We start from the raw sequence: 20,337 nt of genomic DNA, 5'->3' as shown, positions 1-20,337 counted from the left end.
GATCAGGGTTACTTTTTTTATGAGTCAACATTCTTACTGTAAAGAGGAAATATAACTTTCTGGGTTGCAATTATTTGCATGTTATGAATGGTATGCTTACAGTTGTACTGGTCTAAATTTCGAGGCCTATCTAATATACTGTACCACAGTGCACAACAGCATGATAAAAAAAGTAAGGAGCGACATGCGCAGTGCATTGTGGGATATAAAATCTCAAGATCTTTTGTTGTCACTGCTCTGAGCAGCACACCTTTGCATCTTTTTGGGGAAAAAAAATCACACTAATTTGGGAGATTTGGATCACGTCCCAGATCTCACAAAAATATGTATTATTTCTTTCCTCGCTGTAAAAATTTTGAAATTTGGGTCGCCATCAGGATCAAGACGTGATATTAAACACATTATTTTGAGTGCAATGAGAATGGCATTGTTGACAAAACATATGATATCCACAATGAGTTGCAGTGCAAACCAACCTAGGAAGAGTTGTGAGACGATAACACTAATACCACAATTACATTCATCAAATTACAGTTTTAATTTTCCTACACAATCAGCAGCCTCGAACTAGATTTTATTCTCTGAAGTCCTTTGTGTTCTATTTTTTCGGAAACTTTCATTATTTTTTTTAAAGACTTTTAGCAAGAATTAAAGCAGGAAGTCTAAAATATACCAGGGAAATTTGACACAGTGGCCGCAAACCAAGTTCGCATGACTGCCTCTTGTTGCACGGAGGCAAAATGCGTTTGGGACACTGAACCTACAATTGTAATTTGTGTACAAGGTCTACATGCCCGTTCTCTTTTTGTGTGTGTTTTCTTAAGTTTTTCCAATTGTTTGTTTTCTTGTATCTGGAAGATGAATGACATTATTTCATATCTGTTTTCATCTGTACCCCCATCCCCATGCATATGTACACCAAATGGGGTTAATCTTTGCTGTCAGACAGTATGCATGTATCATGCTTACCAAAACACACAACACACACATGCACATACACACATAAGTATGAATTCATAACAAAAGAACCAAATTACAAAGTATGTAGCATGTGACTGCAAATTGCTCTTTCAAAGAACACGTGTACCAAGAGTATACTATGATAAAGAACAGAACATTTACACTTGTAGCATTATTTGGTAACTTGGAAATTGGTGACTGACAAAAAAGTGCTGCTTCCATTTCAAAAATGAAAAGCCCCTAACCTCCCCCCCCCCCCCCCCCCAAAAAAAAGTCAGTCACAATATCCTATTATAATTCTGCATGTCAGCATCAATTGAATTGTGCTGAAAAGATCAATGGGTTAGTGGGGAAAAAATGTGCAATATATGCCATGTCAGCGAATTGACCCAATAAACTGCATGACCTGTCCGACTCTCAGCCGTCTGTCATCAATCCCTGACTAGCTAGGCCAAGTTGGAGCGCTTACCTCCCCCATGTTTTAAAGACCAGTGACCTCTACACATGGCCCTCTGGCCAAGGAGCTAGTACATCTATTTTAGGGAGCAAACATATCTGATGTATCAAACCAGTTTAACAATGACAACAACATTCAGACATATCTCAGCTCTATCTCTTTCTCTCTCTCTCTTTCTCTGGCTGCAAATCTCTGCAGACAAAACAAACAAACAAACAAAAACAAAATAAAAACAAACAAAAACAATACTAAATACCCAAAGCCACTCTTATGCACAAGAAAAACAAACAAAACACACACACACACACATGTATATATCCTACTTTTCTATGAACAAAAATCATAATTTGAAGAAAACAAATGAAATATTTGCATGTACATGTACCACGCATCCTAAAATCAAATCCCGGAGAAAAAAAGGTAAACATCATAAAATTATACTACTTGGCAGCTATGTCTCCCCACTCCTTCCTCTCCCATGTACATGGTATACAGCACCCTAATACAACATATGAAGCACTTTATTTCATGCCTTCCTGTGTGTACTCAGTAAAAATCTGTAACCCCCAGCTGCATGGTTGTTACAGATGCACAAATTACATGTACCATGATTAAAGTATAATGCATTTGGGTTTGACTGCTTTGAAGTGACAAAACAAATACAGTTTGCAGAATGTACAAGATGATTATAAGACTACGATTATCATCACTAGTGTTACCATCATCATCTTCATTATCATTCCCATAACTCCTGATACTATTATCACTATCATCAGTATCACGATCGTTGCCATCATCACAATCATTATACTATCCTTCCTGTTATCATTAATCATTTCTTTGGAGCTTTACTTTCATCATAAAAAATGTCACTGCTCATACTACCACCTCAAACATTATCATCATCACGATGAAGTATTACAGCGTGTATTAACAGGTTACGTGTTCCATAATTATTCATGCTCTGCAATTACTGACCTACCAGTGAAAGTGCCTACAAAAGAGTCATGTATACGTATGCAACTGATACGCTAGCACATGATTAAATAGCACACAAATGTATCTCTTTGTGAACTGAACATTTAATGAGGTACATCATATGTGAAGAAGTCACCTGAGGTTACTGAAAGGAAATCTGATCTGGCTACAAGCAAGTCAAGCACATTTATATTTGGGGTTGAGATGTCTGGGGCTTCAGGTTTCCAACATTTTTAACGAGATAATTAGAGACTACTAATATGCAATACTGTAAAAGTGGTTTCTTTCACGGTGGTTTTATTTTCGCGCTTTGAGGTTGAACCGCGAATTTAACATCACACGAAAATGTTTTGAACTCGCCGCTTGCTACAACGCTATTGCGCACAAGTACACACGAAGATTTCGCGCATTGAGTGTATCGATGGTCAACACATACACAGCGATACCACGCAATGTCGTAAGCATGTTATGAAGTACTCAAGAGACGGGATTTCAGGGAAGTCTGCATTTATTTTCTATTTCTATTTAATAAATAAAAGAATATTTGGTTTATAGTTTGGGTTTTCATGTGCAAAATAAAACAGTTTTTGCCGACTGTGAATTCACAGATTTTGCCAACCGCGAATTTAATCACACGCAAAAAAAGGCACTGATGGAAACCGCAAAAGTATCTGTATGAGAAAGAAACCACTTTTACAGTAGTAACGAGCATACAATTCTACACTTATATAATGAAAATTGGTTTTGATATGGCTGAGATATTCAAAAGCAAAGAGGTCCTAATATATGGTGGAACCCACCTTAATTAGGACCACTTTCTTTTGCTTTGTTTTTTTTTTATATATCTCAGCCATTTCAAAACCACTTTTCATCATACAAACTTTGAATTCCTCTAGGAATTGTGTGCTCTTTTATATTTCATAAGTGGTTTCTAATTATCTCACAAAAAGTTAAAATCTGAGTCTTCCACCGCAACCAAAACTAAGGGCCTACCATCCCTTTCAGATTGACTGTTCATGTGCACTGGTATTTGACCGCAATATATTGCTTTCTCTCTCTCTCTCTCTCTCTCTTCCCCTTTAAAACACACACACACATACACATACACATGCTTATAAGATAACAAAGATAAGTACCTTACACACCTAGATGCTAATGAAATAAATGAAAAAGGGAGGCACTAAAAGAATATCCATGAAGTAGTATTCATGGATATTGAGCTGGGTGGCCTGAACTGAATGGGCACTGCACATCTATAGAGGTAATCATAGCCTTATGTATTGATTGCACAATTAACAATGAACAGAGTATTATGTAAGTAGCACTTTGCATGCCCAGTATAACAAGCCTGCAATGTGCTGGAACAAAACACGCAATATAGCCATGGGTGCACTGTGTAAGCAATTCAAAGAATTACTTGAGAAAATAGGTCAGTGTACAGACTCAAGAATGTTAGTCATTATAAGTTTTCCCTTGCTACTCTCATTCACAAAGTACTTTTGACCCTCTGTCCAAAGATCATAGTGAAATAACAAAAGCTATCAGAGTTGGGAAATTACAAATTTGCATCTTCTCTGTTGGGGGTTACATGTGATTTAATTTGTGTACATGAGGATAAGGCAGAACATGACTTCTCTCAACCGCTATATCTGCATGCTTTTTATCACTTGAGCCTTGAGGATTCCAGTCCAAGGTTTATCAGGTACAGTGTCATAATGCTATTAAACATCAAGAAACACAAACAGTCTCTCCCAGATTTCCCAGGTAGACTCCACATTATCATGTGTACACTGTATTATTATATTCACTAAAGAGTCAGCTCACTTCTAACCACTTGAATGTGTGAAGTTACTCTCGGGTCTTCCTTGTACTTTTAGTTTCATTTTCCTGGCTGTAATTCACATGAAAATAGAAGATTCAGGAACTTTGTATGCAAACTGTCTTTATGATATCAAGTATTTATCCAGGCCCTACACTTCACGTGCAGCTCATGAATGTAAATGTTACTGTACATCTCCCCTTCAACACGAAAAATATAGGCCTACAAATATCATCAAGCATTTAGGACACTATACACAGTCACTGGTTCATTTCAGTTAATTTCAGTGTAAGGACCTTAGAAGGTAATGAAACAACATGATTATACATGGGCAAGAAAGTCAGTACATTGCATGAGGGTATGCCTATTAGATTTCACACTTGTTCTAATCCGTGGACCGAAAATAACTTATTAGTGGAAAAATGAGGAAAGAAAATGGAGTTCCATTGGGATTTGAACCATGGATTTGACTGCAAGTACTGTTGTGATTTTGGACCCAAATGTCCTGACTCAGACAAAGTGAGCTTCCACATCATTGTCTACCAAGGCTCAGATTTCAGGAACTTCAGAGCCTGCAATGACCACTTCCTACCAACTGAACCAACATGGTGGATATGCTGTAAACCTCACATGACATGAGTTGACCCTTACAGTGTCTAGATGCTAACCACTTGCAATGTTCTCCGCGTCACACTCGCCTGTATATAATCAACTGCAGTAAACAAACTTCAGAAATAGCCATAAAATTCACTTCATCATTGTTCCCCACAGGCAAATCACTTTCAGACACACACGTTTGTGCACTCTTGTTTGGTTTACGTCGAAAACGGGATGCTAAGTCCTGAGAAGGGGCGGAGACCTAAGCACCTGTAGCTTCCCCCTGCTCCGGGTGAAAAAAGGCAGCCCCTGCTTCCTTTGATTCCTGGCGGCGATTATTAGCGGGCGGGCAGGCCAGATATTTATAAACCCCTAAACGCCAGGAAATATTAATTTTTATCGCAGCTCAGAGAACCCCATAGGCCTACGAGTCTGTCAGTTTTGAGCATGTGGGGAGGAGGAATCAGCCGGGGCTAAAAAGCCCCGCTCCAGATTTGACAACGTCATGTTCAGAGGTGACTAGAGAAAATAATCTCCCCCCTTTTTTTTTCTTCTTTAATGCTTATAAGACCCTTGGCGAGGGTCTGTGAGGAAGGAAGTGAATTGCAACATTTATGTAGACATGTTACCTCTCTTAAACACATTTGCAAACTCATAAAACATACAATGCACCAAGGTGGTGTTTTCTTTAGATTTCCTTCATAGTTTCACATCTACAAGTACATTGTATGTGAGAGGCCTACTTAAAATAGTATTATACAGAAACCTTTCAGAATGCTCAAAAGGGTTTTTTTCTGTTCCTTTTTTCTTGGTATGGTATTTCCCAATACCATCATATCTCTTGTGAGCAAAAGAAAGGCATTTTGTAAATATAAGAAACTGTTCTTTATTGATATAACTTCTAAGAACTTCTTTCAACAATGACAACTTCAGGCTACTTTTCTCTATCACGAAAAAGGAACATAGTATTCAATACAATACCTTATGGCACATTAGATATGCAGACACAAGCAAACATATTCTTGACAAATTCTCATCTTATAATAGAGTGCATTACATATAATATGTTGTACTAACAATTGCTGACTGCACTTGATGTACAATTTAGCACGCTTTGCATTCGATTTTGACAAAACTGCCATACTATCCCACATTTGTATGAAAAAAAAATAAAAAAAAAATAACAGCACACATTCACAAATTTTGTGCAATTCTAAGGTACATAATACTGGTTATGTTTAAAAAAAAAGAAGAAATGAGTGTTGTGTGTGATTTTTTATACATTCCACCCAATGTTTTCTGGCCACATTTGGACTGGTGGCTATCTGGATTTAAAGGAAACCAAAACCGAAAGAGAAGTGTGGATTGAGTGAAAGCAGCAACATTAGTAGAGCACATCAATGAAAGTTTGAGGAAAATCGGACAATTGTTGCAAAAGTTATGAATTTTAAAAGTTTTGGTGTTGGAACTACTGGATAAGGAAACTACTTTGTTTCACTTTCCTAGCATAATGAAAGAGTACTTCATGAACTGCTTTCAGAAAGCAGGGGGAATAATTACTACCCTTGACATATGTCAGTATCAAGTTGATGGAATGTGTAATTTTCATGAAAAATGAATTTTTGTGGAATTCTCTTTACATTTTCTTTATATTGTTGTCCACACATGACCTCATGAACTCTAGTAGTCTCCTTTTCCAGTCATTACAACACCAAAACTTTAAAATTCATAACTTATGCATCGATTAAGTCTGATTTTCCTCAAACTTTCACTGATGTGTTCTACTGATGTTGCTGCTTTCACTCAATCCACATTGCTCTTTGGGTTTTGGTTTCCTTTAATTAAGGAAGATAAATGTTCAAGCAGGATGCTTTGTAGAAGTCATGTAGGGGGCATACACAAGTGATTGTCAATTTTTGCATTCTTCCTTGCTTACAAGGAAAAATATTCATACTTGGGAGGTCTCTTTCTCAAGCCTGCCTTATTAGAACATCAGACAAGCAGCACTCTTTTCCTTCCAGCAACAGACTTTTGGTGGGTATAAATATACATTGTATCACCATGATTGTTATTTGTGTATGTCTCAACTTTCTTACTGTCTAGCCTTTGCAAGAGAATTTATTACTGTTATTAGAATCGTAGTCTTATCCTGAAAATGCAACAGGCAGTTGTGTGCTAGTCTATGTCTAGATGAGAGAGAGAGATCCAAGAAAACTATGGTTGGATAGCTGAGGTTGGAGTTTGGAATTGAAATACACTGTACAATGTACATCATTTGTAGGGATATTCTTGTTCGCCATTTCTACACAAACTGAATGTAAAATATCACACGCCCACTTGGCTGTGATAATAACACAATACATCTGCTGCACCCACCTGGTCTGAGCTTCAAGCTGATCTGCTGGGGCTTGACCTGCACAGCATCTCCCTGGGCTGTTCCTCCCGCGTTGCTCAATGGGGCATCCTACACATCATCAATGGAAGAAATGTATATCATATGTCATTTAACTGAGAGCAACTCCATTGAACAAACAACCTTTTACCTTTCAGCCCATGATAGGTTCATTGTACACTTTTGGTAATAATCAAAGAAAATGTGATACCTCGGGTGTCTATTAATCAGCTGTCACTATTCTGGACACTGTAAAACGAGGAATGTTCGCGTGCATTTTAATTTCGCGAATTTTGCGAGCGCCAAGATTCACGAAATTAAAATGCACGCGAAATTTCTTGTCTACACTATATGCATTGAACGCTAGTGGCAATTCGCAAAAATTTCATGCAACGAAAAAGGCTGTCGACGCCAATTCGCGAAAATTTGGTGCCGCCAGTATATCATGTTTAACAGTATGCTGCAGAACACTGGATAAACGAAGACAGAGCCTTTCTGCCAAAACTGACGATATGATCAAAGCAGAGACCATTACTGAATTTCAACGCTTAAAAATAATCAAAATCAACCCATGAGTAAACTTGAGGAAGTTGGTTGGCTCAATCATGCTTCCTAGTTCAAGTTCAAGTTCAAAATGGTCTGTCAATTAACACTTGGGGAAGCAGGCACTTTCTAGATTTGTACTGACTGCATGAACAAACTGTGTTCAAGTTGATAATCACAAGAAAATCAAACACACATGATGGGAAGTTTCATGAAAATGGGAAACAAACTAAAAAGATATTGGATTTGCAAGTTCACATGATTTTACCAAAAAACAAACAAACAAACAAACAAACAAACATTAGTTGCAACTGTACATATGCATACTACAATCTACAATAAAATGTAAGGTCGTGATGTCCTCACATACATTGTAACATGTGTTCCGTTGACCTGCACATTCAACAGTAAATTCAGCTGATTTTACTTGCAAGCATTACAATACCTATCACATGTTCTGCATGGATACCTTGACTGATGTACGATTGTACAAACTCATAATAGCCAAACAGAACTCATAGAAAAGCACTCCAGAATGTTTTGATTATGACAGCCATTGCTAAAGTGTGGAAAATGTTGCAGGATTGAGTTTATGCCGAGAAAAGAGGTGGAATTGTGCGATATAGGTCCTAAAACTTGTCTTGCACCTGGTTAAAAACAAGTGGCATACAATTGGTTATTACTACATGTATGCTCACTTCAGCTGATCAAATGATTAAGAACATTTGATACACATTAATAGATGACATTTCCTGAGTTTTCGTAATGCAAAGATCTATTCTAATCCGAAAAAAAAGTACTCATAAAATGGCATGTCAGGGTACCTTTTAACAACAGAATCTTCTCTACATCTCTCTGTGCAACTATCCATTTCCAATTTATAATGACAATGATAATAATATTTTTTTTAAAAAATTCCAATCAAACTTAGCACGTTACTTCTTGATGTGATTGTTCAGGATACAGAATGGCAGTTGTTGTTTGTTTGTTTTTCTTTCTTTTTTTGCTTGCTTTTTTGGCAGTTTCAATAAAACAGAATGCCCTATTTAAAAAAAAAAAAAGGTGATCATGAAATATTATTACAGTTCACAAGCCTTTTATATTATCTTCACCATCCTTTAAAATAAAAATCAAGTGTCCCCTTATCTGATTTCTCTCATGTTACCCTATCACATTTTTGGTTGTCGTCTGACCTTCTGCATTTACAGGAAATTGACAGAGGAGAGAAAAAAAATCTTTAACAGTTCTTATACCTGCGGTCAATGACTTGTTAAAACCAGATACCAGCAACATACTTGAGAATAATTTTGCAGGGGAAAAAAAAAATCTAAATTAATAGATAAGAATAGAGGAAGGTCCTCTACTCAGGCAAATAGCCAAACACAAACATACTTGAACTGAAAAGCCATAGAGTTAATTGAGGTTAAAAGATGGTCTTGCACTCTCACACTCCCAACAAATTATGGGACCCCCAAGACACTAAGGAGATCTGACCTCTTGCTTTTTTTTCTCTCTTTCTCCATCTCTCCCTCTCTATCTCTCCCTCTCTCTTCCTTTCACTCTCTATCTTCTCCTCCCTCTCAGCGTAACATTCTGTTATAATTGACCTTGTTTCTATCTATGCTTGTAACTTTCATTTCCTTGTGGCAGGCTAGGTTACAGTTGTAAGTGATTGCCCATACAGCCTGCCACATTCACTCATTCAAGACAGTCTGCAAGATGCTTTGGGGTACTTACTATGACTGAATATTGTTGATATAGTTAACCAGTTCTACTGGAACTACTTGAGAACCAGCTCTAGTCTACTTTGTGTCTCTTGTTGAACTATTTTTTTTTCTTTAATGGAAAATGAGAGTCTACAAGGAAGAGGGTTTCATAACCTACTGCTATATGGCTGCTCTCAACCACTATCGACAATGATTCTTTTGTCAAGATTCACACGAGAAGTCTTTTGTTGTAAACATTGCAATTTGGAAAACAATGAGAAGTGCACTCATATTCATATTCAGATCATCTTATAAAATATCTATACTGGAAGATCATGATGGTATTCATGGATAGCTGAATTGACAGCACCTTGACAACATGACAAATGAATACCATTTCTACCACTACATCACAGTGGCACACAAATTCTCTAAAGACATATTTGTTCAGTGAAGACTCCCAACAGGAAAAGAGGTGTATAGGACTAGCCCATTTTTTTTTACTTCAATATCAACAATATTACAGTCATTTAATTGTAAGTGGCCCTACGATTATTTTTCACATGATGAACAACGAACAATAAAACAATGTTGGAACTACAAATTTCAGATATTATCTATTCATTTATCTATCAATCTATCTTGCTCTTTTTCTATCTAAATTGTTATCTACATACATATGCATACATATTACCAGATAAAACTGCACAAATATCAGACATTCTTGAGTTATACTGGTTAGAAAATACAATCATGCACCTAGACGCATGTCTACAATTGCATCAAATATATTGACATACACAGTGCGCATTGGGTGCAGAAGATTTTTCTTTGTTGTTGTTGCTTTTTTTTTTTATAGAAGTCTCCCAAAACCATACAGAAGCTTTGATATAAGCGGTTCATTGTGTCTGTTGTGTTCCACACTTCCTTCGGGCAGGAAGTGATCACTGCCAGTGTAGTTCCCTCACAATCTGTCAAAATCCTGTGTGTGGGATCACACCATGAGTTCAGAAGCAAGAAGGACACTAACAACAGGCAAAATATGTCAAGTTAACATCCTTCTGCTCCTCAAACCCGCTTATCTATTTACACTCCATTTACCTTTGTGCACACCTATGACTCATAATTGCACTTTGGTTTCAAAATGCAAAATCTAGTTCTGAAATGAGCATGTGGTGTGATGGGGCAAGTTAAGTTGCACAGAACAATTCAGAATGTCTAGCCTCCAAACTAAAGGCTGTGTGTAAACACAATGAACACTTGCTTTTCTTCAAAAGATTGGTGAACGGATTATGCCTGCAGGTCCAACTAACAGATTCAGGGGACAACAATTCTTCATTCAAACAATTTTGATCTCAGTTAAAGTGAGTCACTCGTAAAACTCTTTCCACACAAAAATGAATACAAAAGGCATTCAAAATGTTTGAAGGACTCAGCCTGTGTGTGAGTAAAAACTCTTCAAACTCAGAAGGGTATGTGAATTTTCATTTTATGTGGTTACATGTACCTACATTGTATGTCTACATACAAATATATAATCAGGAGTCAAAAGGGCCTGAGCTTTCGATACCAGCACAATCTTCGTCAGAGGCAAAATGACCTGTTATTTTTACTCCATTTTACTTCATTGGCACGCCACTATTGGATAAGCAGTTTTCAGCAGCTTTTTTTGCTATACTTAAATATATAATTAGATACATACGGATAGAAGGATAGATAAAACATAATGCCTCCGGCATCCTTTACGTTGGGCAGAGGTATAAAATCAGATACAGAGAATGTATACATTTATGTAATGTTCTGTACATACACCGGTTTGTCTTTCATTTCATGCCATTTCTTGGCTGTAATACTAAAGCTGTCATTCACTGCAGGTATGCATTACGAAGTATACCTAAGTATACCAGGAAAAAATAAGGTTTGTTGAATGTACATGTAACAACTAGGATAAGTTTCATTTCATGCTAACATGGAAGATACAACACAACTAAGTCACTTGCCTATGATGTGATTCTTGTTTCTCATAATGCAGGCTCATAAAGAAATCTATTGCAGTCAGCAATATTGCACATACTCGACATATGTTCCTACATGACCATTTAGGACTATTACTACCATCATTACTACTACTGGTACTACTGCTGCTGCTTCTACCACAACCAACTCTACTACTACTCCTGCTGCTGCTGCTGCTGCTGCTGCTACTACTACTACTACTACTACTACAACTACTACCACTACTACTACAACTACTATCACTACTACTACTACTACTACTACTACTGACACTATTACTAGTATTACTACTAGTAATTCATTACTACTACATTTATGTAAACAAGAAGTATACATGACAATAGATGGAGGGTTGCGGTAATCAACTTGTATACCATTACAGGGCAAAATATCCAACCACTAATGAGATAATCTTTTTTCCTTTCTTCTTTAAAGAAAGAACAAATTTCTGGCTTTACGTCATACTGCAATAATACAAGCAGTTTTACAGCCGTAAAACTGCTTGGCATTTGACAATATCAATCACAAAAGCACAGAAGTGACGTTGATCAGTACCACAGCAATGAATGGTACAGTGTGTGGAGTTGTCTTGTACATTGTATAAAGCAGCTTGTGGACATTTAGAAACATAAAATTGCCTTAAACTCTACACTTTTTTAAGAACTTATTTCTATTGTTTTATTTATATCATTTTTTTGGGGGGTGGGGGGGTGGGAGGGGGGGTGAGGGGTGGGGAGGGTACTGTAAAACGAGGAATGTTCGCGTGCATTTTAATTTCGCGAATTTCGCGAGCGCCAACATTCGCGAAATTAAAATGCGCGCGAAAGTTCTTTTCTACACAATATGCATTGGATGCCCGTGGCAATTCGCGAAAATTTCTTGCTGCGAGAAAGGCCGTCAGCTCCAATTCGCGAAATTTTCATGTCGCGAATATATCGTGTTTTACAGTAATTAAATGATGATTCCATTTCCAAGTAGCTACCATGTAGCAGCAACTTTTGTGGCCCTTACCTGAAGTACTGTGACAGTGCTGTCGGGGTCGCTGATCTCAGCACAACTTTTCTGCCTCAGGTTAGTCACCAGGTCACACCGTGCATTAATTGCCGTGTCTGTATAGTTCTGCAAAGGAAGCGAGACGGAAGAAATTTTACAACCCCCAACATCGTCATCGTCTCCAAACACTGCCATAGTATTTTGAGTGCATCCAAGGAAGGAAAGCAAATAACAAATAATGCAAAGTTTGCACACAAATTCTGACCATTTGCCTGAATCCACGTAAAAGGTACTTGCATCAGTGATAGAAGTGGAATTTTGACCCTCCAAAAATATATGGTAACTTCGAGTTTGACAAGAAACAGGAAACTCTCAGAAAAATGAAATATTAGCATAGCGTTAAGATAAATAGCATCCAAAGAAAGACCACTCTCCACTTACAAATTCTCTGAATCTTGGGTATGGCTGGAAAAATATGTAAACCTGTCAGAACCAATGGCAATAAAGACATCCCACAATCAGACCAATCTGTGTTCACAACTCAGCTGTCATGACAACCATACATCAGCTTTTGAAACTTTTTATCATTGCCAGGGCAGTTGTTGTCATTGATAATTAATACAACAGTGAGTTCTTTTTAAAACGAGATGCACTGCACGGCTCTTCTGGTGTTCTTTCATATATGAATATAAAGAGAACTGCTGACAAACTACTGGGAAACTCACAATGAAACTAGAAATCAAATTAGTTTGATCACAAAGTTGATACATGTAACACCATCAAGCAACATTTACCTAATGAGATTTGATTTACAATGTGAATCAAAAGGAGAACAAAAATAAAACTTAAATCAGGATGCTGCAAAATTGCAGCTAATACACAATCAAACATTTCTGCATGGTGTAGAAAGTACCACAGTGTACGGAATGGAATCTACCCATGCAACCTTGAGTGATATTACTCGCCAAAAAAACGCAGAAGCACCTGCACAGATCCAGCAGGCTGAGGTTAAATTACATATAATCAGAACAGTAAAGAAAGCATGGTGATGCCTGCATGCTCAAAAATATATATATTTTTTTAAACCCAAAAAGGAAAAAAAAAACACAGCATACAAGTCAAAGACTCTCTCCTCTCTAGTAATGAGGAAAACAGCGGGCACATGTGAAGTGAAGGAAGACGCCCTGACGAACGTCTCATTGGATTATGAGGGGAGGTCTGCCGCGGCGAGCATTTGTCGTCATTACTCCCGCCGTCGTCGTTACAGCATCGCCGGGGTGAAGAAATCTGTGAAAGTAATCACCTCTGATTAAGACAAACCTCCCTTATGAGCCCAAAAGTGCACGCTTTGCCTCCCTCGTGTTCACACATGGGTGCTTGTCACCGAGATCTGGGAAGTCGTCTTTCCCACCTGGCCATGCATCATTCAATACTCTTGCATGCTACTACAGCATCGTCTGCTTTTGCTATAGCCAGGAAAGGTGAGGGAGAGAAACGTTTCCAAATCAAATTTTGAAAGACGTTTCATTACACATCTGGGATATCATATCTGGACTTCTTTACAAGAGAAGAAGTTTAAAGCTCCCTGTCATACATTCAGAAACCATCCCTGACAGAGTCAACGAAACACTTTGCAGGGACTTTCTCGCCTCTGTATTTACCCTGTTCCCTGTCTCTTTTCTTCTTCTCTTTTATCTTACTACAACTACATTGTATAATACTATTTTGTGCAAGAGCAAAGTTACACTACGCAACAGCAACTGGAAAGTGAGCACAAGATTGTTATAAAGTCTGACAACTTGTAATACGTACGCAATTTTTATCATCAAAACACATGACAGTTGACCAAGAATCACATTTTGCACAGATTCCTGTGGAGTTTACTGATAGTTTAACAAAGGGCACTAAATTTGTAGAACAGCCACACATTGAGTATGTAACAGAGCCTACATTGGACACAAAGTACAAAGGGGAAGAATGCCATGTACAAACACTGTAGCTGCACCCCCTTCTGTCTTACAATCCATAAGTGATCAAGGCTTTTCAAGTTTCGCTCTTTGTGATGATTTGGTCTCTAGTCATCATCAAACCTGCACTTTAGCTACATTGTACGGTCACAGGGCTGCCAACCATGAGTTAGAGTTTGGAGTGAGACACTACCAGGGAGCAAAGAGACCGATAGGGTGAGGGGGAATGGTATCGAAGTTTACCCCCCCCCCCCTCCCCTTTCATGACAGGAAGCTTTGACAATTTTACATGTTGCAATCTCGTGCATACACCATGATTTCAGCATATATATACATACAGTAGACTGGGTGAACCTGAGGGAAAATCTCGACACTTTGGGCCCGGGCATATCAAATGTTTGGAATATCAGGAATTTTGGGAGACTTTTTATTTTCACTTTATTTTCACATTAGTTTTGGGTGTTCAGCGTGGGAATTTGTTCATCAGAGTGAGTCAATTAGAACCGGGTGCATGAGAGTTAGCAGTCCTGCGGTTGGTACGTACACATTATTAGGAATAGTTTCAGAAAAGGAGATTTCTGTTTCAGTTTGTACTACATGAGATTGACTGTTTTGTCATGTGGAGAAACACACTTAAGAATACTGTCAACCTTCCCTCTTAATCACTCAAGAGCACTTGTGACAAGAAATAATTTATCTCACCATTAAACACAAGGCTTTGATGAAGTTTACTGTAAAATATGCAAAGTTTCCATTCCTTGAATAGAAACAAATTGTCTTTGCTGGTAAAAAGTAATCCAACTATCTATGTTTATACTAGTTGAGTACCACACTCACATCTGTGTGGGCAGCTATTGGAAACTCGTCCCCAAGGTTACTGTGGTTTTGACGCACTCAGCTGACCAATCAAATCTCACACATACATGAATACACTGCATATTTACTGCATGGGAGATCATTCAGAACATGTTTTTAGACATTAATTATGACTAAAAATGGATAGAAAAAAAACAAAAAACATACACTGTACTAAGTGTCACTGAAGGACAACTGATACAGTAGCTTCCAGGGTGAGAAATTGTCCCCCATTAAATGTCTCATTACAATCTCACTTCTGAAATGTGAAGAGGAAAAAAATATATCCTCCAATGGACATACAATTACCAGTGTTGTGATGAAAGTAAGCATTACAAGGTAGGCTAAGGTCAACACTGTGCCAGCACAAACCAATTTTTTTTTTTTACAGGAGATGAAACATCTCTAGTGTTTGCAAACAATTGTCCTAACAAACGCTCGGAATTACCGGTACCATACAGATCATTAAAGATGAACAATGACATCAATATTATAGACAAATCCTCCTCATTTGTTCAAAATTCAGGAAGGACAAATGTGTGTTGAAACTACACATCTGGGTTACATAAAAGTGTACATGAAAGTGATTCAAACTGGTATCAGAAATCAAGACAACATAAAAATTGATCTGGCACACACAATGTAAAAGTATTATAAGACAAGAGACCCAGGGGTCTTGCGCTCACCTGAGTATCACAACTTCACCTTTCACTCAGTCACTAATCTAAATTACACACAGCTCTACCAAAATTTGACCACGCATTCTCAAGTAAAAGATGAAAATGTACAATTAGGGCCCAAATTTGGACGCACGACGCATGACGGATGCCGGACGAAGAACGATCGCAATAGCTCACTTGAGCCTTTGGCTCAGGTGAGCTAAAAAGGAAAAGATGAATGAGTTTACAAACATGTCTTCAATTTGTATTTCAGCTTCATTTTGCAAAAGACAAGCCCCCAATGCATAAATGGATCTTTTCAGATAGAGTTATCAAATATGTCCTATACATGTGTCTACTAACAACATGAATTCCGAATAATTTGCGATGTACGTCATACATTGTACATGGTAACCCATTCACTTGAAAAAAGGTGGTCTTAACAACATAGGGCCTAAATGTACATAAAAAATACACATAGAAATATATCATAATATAATGATCTGTTATACCTAAAGTTTCTTCTGTGTATAAAAGAAAAGAATAAAAAAGACACTTAAAGCAACGTACATTGTACAGACAAGAGAACTGAATTCCAAGAGTAAGTATACATGTGCAGGTCTCTTGAAAAGACTTAAAGCACTCATAACGAATGTAGTAACTTTGAATAGTATCATGCAATTAAAAGAGATAATAGAGTGCTTCAATAGCAAACTTGTCAAAAAAAAAAATCAAAGTGGAATTGAAAGATACCCTTGTAAATAGTACACATAAACCAGTCACTTACTGTATGCACTGTGCATATACAATGCAGATAAATCCAAACAGCTTGATAGGCCCTGTTCATATATTACATGTACGTTTCATGGTGGTTTTATTTTGAGTAATTATGCCAGTCAACTCATGTTTGTAACATTAACAATATTCATCAAAATACTGCCTCGAATGCAATGTGTACAAAAATGCAAACTTTCTTCTTCTGTTTTTTTTTTTTTTTTCATTCTGTCACTTTTATTTCTGATTGCCAATGTAGAAACTCATATCCACAACATTGTCTTCTACACATAGAAACCAGTCCAATTGCTTAAAAATACATGCTGGTAAACTTATACAGTACATTTTTATGTCCATTCAATAGAAGCTATGGAAGTGTGGGATCAAATCTAAAACATTGTACAGTGTAAAGCATTGTAGAAGTACACGAGGTATCATGTGTGTACCTACTATACAAGTCCATGTCCTGTAATATAGACCCAAATACACCATGCGCATTATGTAATAGGGGGTGGTTTGGGAAATGTGATGGTACAATGTAAGTGAGGATAAACAGGCTATGTCTTAAAGCCTAAGAGACAGTCAGTGAACTTGCGAAGAAATGTGATTAACTAGGTACAATGTACATTAACGTATTTTGGTTCTTTATCAATGATGTATGGTGGATACTTAAAATATTCAAATTTCTTATTAACTTTTCTACCAAGTCTAAAACATGAGTGATTTTACATGAAAGAGATTTTGACTCTTTTAAGACTGGAATTTCATAACATGCCAAATTGTACAGACAGAAAAAATATTGGTTACCAGTACTTCAGTAATCAAGTCTGTAATGTTCACACGCTTACCATTCCAATAATAATTTCAATGCCAACATTCATGCAATATGCCAATGTATGTTCATACCAGTGGCTATTGTACTAAAGATAAATAAATTAACAATGGGCAAATTGCTGATAAACACCTGCAGTGCTTCTTCCTCTTCTTTTTTTTTTTTCTACAGCCGATTCAACAGTGCGAAGACTCTCAGACCTTGTGAACAATTAACCTATCGCTTCCAACATATGTAAGCATCAGAGGGCAAACATATTAATGATCGCATTGTGACTCACCAACACAACAAGGCTTATCTTCATTACAATGACACCTTACATGCAAATGTAGAATCATTCATTTCTGTAAGAGCCACACACAAAGTTACCCACTGGAATGGCTTCAAATTTCTGAAAGTTATGGGGAGAGAGAGAGGTTCAGAACTAATATTTGTGGGATTATAAAACCTGGTACTTGATTGATTTGCCTAGAATAACACAGGTTATTCCAGGTATGTATTCAACTGTAAGGTACAAGGGTCAGTTCACACTATTCTGAACTTTGTGTGTAAAACCTTTCATAAGAAACTGTTGTGAGGACATGCAGCTTTTGATAAAGGCACTGCCACTAGTACCAGCATGTTACGGACAATAGGGGGAAAATGGCAGGAATTCTGACACTTCTTTCAGTTTGATATGCTCTGTGTTTTCCCAAGAGCTCCTTTTCATCCAGCCACTAGAAAAAAAGGGGGGGGGGTGGGAGAGGGACAATAATACCAATTCCTACCATGGTTGCGTGGGCAGTGTAATGAGCAACTCAACAGTCCATTTCTCAGAAGACTGTTTCAAGTAGTGTTTGCATTACAAATAACAGACATACTGTGAATAGTCTGGCTGTAAATCACAGCTGATTTCATTGGAAAACCAATCCTAGGATGGAAATGACCACCGTGACTGTGCCGCGGCCGAGCCCGGCCTTCATTTCAGTGTAAACGCGCGAAAGGCCAAATGTGGGGGCCAAAATTGACCGCGCATTTGGCACAGTCTGGAGGTGGTCTCAGCTGCGGCCGAGCCCGGCCTTTTCTCAGTGTAAACTGGGCCAAATGTGGTACCAAATTTAGTTTGGCTTCCAGACCCTCTGCCCGCACTATTTCGCTATTCAGGATATTTACCCCCAAACGTCGAAAACTAGTATAGTTTAAGGTGGTTTTGTCCTGCAAAGGGTTTTAAGGGTTTTCCCTTCTGCAAAGGCGGCGACTTCGTCTCCGCCGCAGAGTCCAGTTGACAAAGGGTCTGGAAACCAGACTCTACCAAATTGTGTTTGTTTACAAGCAGAGCGCCACTACGACAAACTATTGAAAGGTTTGAATTAAAAGCCCGGGCCGAGCCCGGTAGTGTAAACAGAAAAAAATTGCGGGGCTCGGCCCCGCAATTGAGCCCGGGCTCGGCCGCGGCTCGGCTCAGCCCCGCACTGTAAATGGGGTCTTAATGTAAAAAAAATGCAACAGTTCAGTTTACATCCGACTATCATTCATCATGTTTGTAAAAAATACCAGTGGATGTCAGTTCATCTTTAAAATAAAGGGCCTGCGGGTATATTAAAATGTAGTCCTGGAATTATTTGATTATTAGGTTGTTTGCTGTGCTGTGTTCTTCATGCTTGTCAAGACCACAAACTTTCGATATACAGTATGTAACATGTACAACAGTATTCTTAGTTCACTTTATATTAAACTAAAAACTGCTGACTCTTCACACAAAGTTCATTTAAAAACAGATATACAATGTAATTGGTGCTTTGCCATGAAGTGTACCAACCTAGAGAAGAATTCAATCATTTGTGCAGAGTGGGGGGAGGGGGTTAATGTGGCTATTCATTTTCTACAAAGCATACAAGATAATATGTATTGTGTCTGCAAGGCAGCTACTTTGATCTGCAATATGATGGCACAGAATAGATGCTGCATCCTAATTTCTCTCCAGTTGTAATCACGTAATTTTCACTGATCCCATGTTTTCAGGTGATAAATGCAATGAAAACATCCCTTCTTCCATTTTTTTTTCTATCAGTCTACCTTCCAACAACTGTGATACACTGGCACATACATATTCCATGAGCATGGAGCATGAGTATGGAGCATGAGTATGGAGCATGAAATTTGCTCGAACATTATCTCCGAAACAGGTCAGAGGAATATACACTTTCCACACACAATTATTAAACACATAATTTTCCTTTTACATATTCTGTTTTCCGAAAAGTGGTTTTGTCTGTGACATCACTTATTGCTGCAACGATGCCATGGGGAAAAACATAACATTTTTTTAATGAAAAAAAAAAAAATCAAATTTTTAACACATTTTCGGTTTTTCCTCAAACTCTCTTAGTCTAGTGTTTCACTTAATCTTTCTGCATTTATTGATGAATCCACATGTCATATTTGATGAGAATTCCACCTGTAAAACCAATCTCCTTGAAGTTACTTACTTGTGCTGTACACCATCCACAGCTTGCATCCAGTGATATGCACTCTCCACATGATGTTGCATCATTGCACACACTTGCAGCTGATGTGGAAAATATAAGAAAATAGAAATTAAAGATGCACATTTAATTTCTAAACAAAGAAGGCAAACACTGAAAACCATCACACTGTACTCACTGTTCATAAAATCTGATAGAGTTTTTGATTGCCTGTTCCATTACTAGCAGATCCGTGATAATGAGAACATAAGGTGCACTATGGGAACTTTGACAGCGTAACACATTCTTTGGTGACACATGACCTTTACATTTCTCAGTTCATGA

General features: G+C 37.7%; 1 protein-coding gene across 1 annotated transcript in view; it reads right to left on the bottom strand.

Moving 5' to 3' along the window:
- LOC139708863 (integrin beta-1-like) overlaps positions 1–20,337 on the bottom strand; it is an 81,582-nt gene that overhangs the window by 45,939 nt on the left and 15,306 nt on the right. The window contains exons 3-5 of the mRNA XM_071620826.1: positions 20,017–20,096; positions 12,480–12,587; positions 7,188–7,275 (exon numbers count right to left, since the gene is read on the bottom strand). Of these exons, the coding sequence (XP_071476927.1) occupies positions 7,188–7,275; positions 12,480–12,587; positions 20,017–20,096 (276 nt within the window). The remainder of the gene's footprint in view (positions 1–7,187; positions 7,276–12,479; positions 12,588–20,016; positions 20,097–20,337) is intronic.

This window comes from Diadema antillarum, unplaced genomic scaffold (genome assembly GCF_040938485.1).
Source record: "Diadema antillarum isolate AM-2024a unplaced genomic scaffold, OU_Dant_1.0 seq00001379_RagTag, whole genome shotgun sequence".
Taxonomy (NCBI): domain Eukaryota; kingdom Metazoa; phylum Echinodermata; class Echinoidea; order Diadematoida; family Diadematidae; genus Diadema; species Diadema antillarum.
This window is presented reverse-complemented; position numbering and strand designations above follow the sequence as displayed.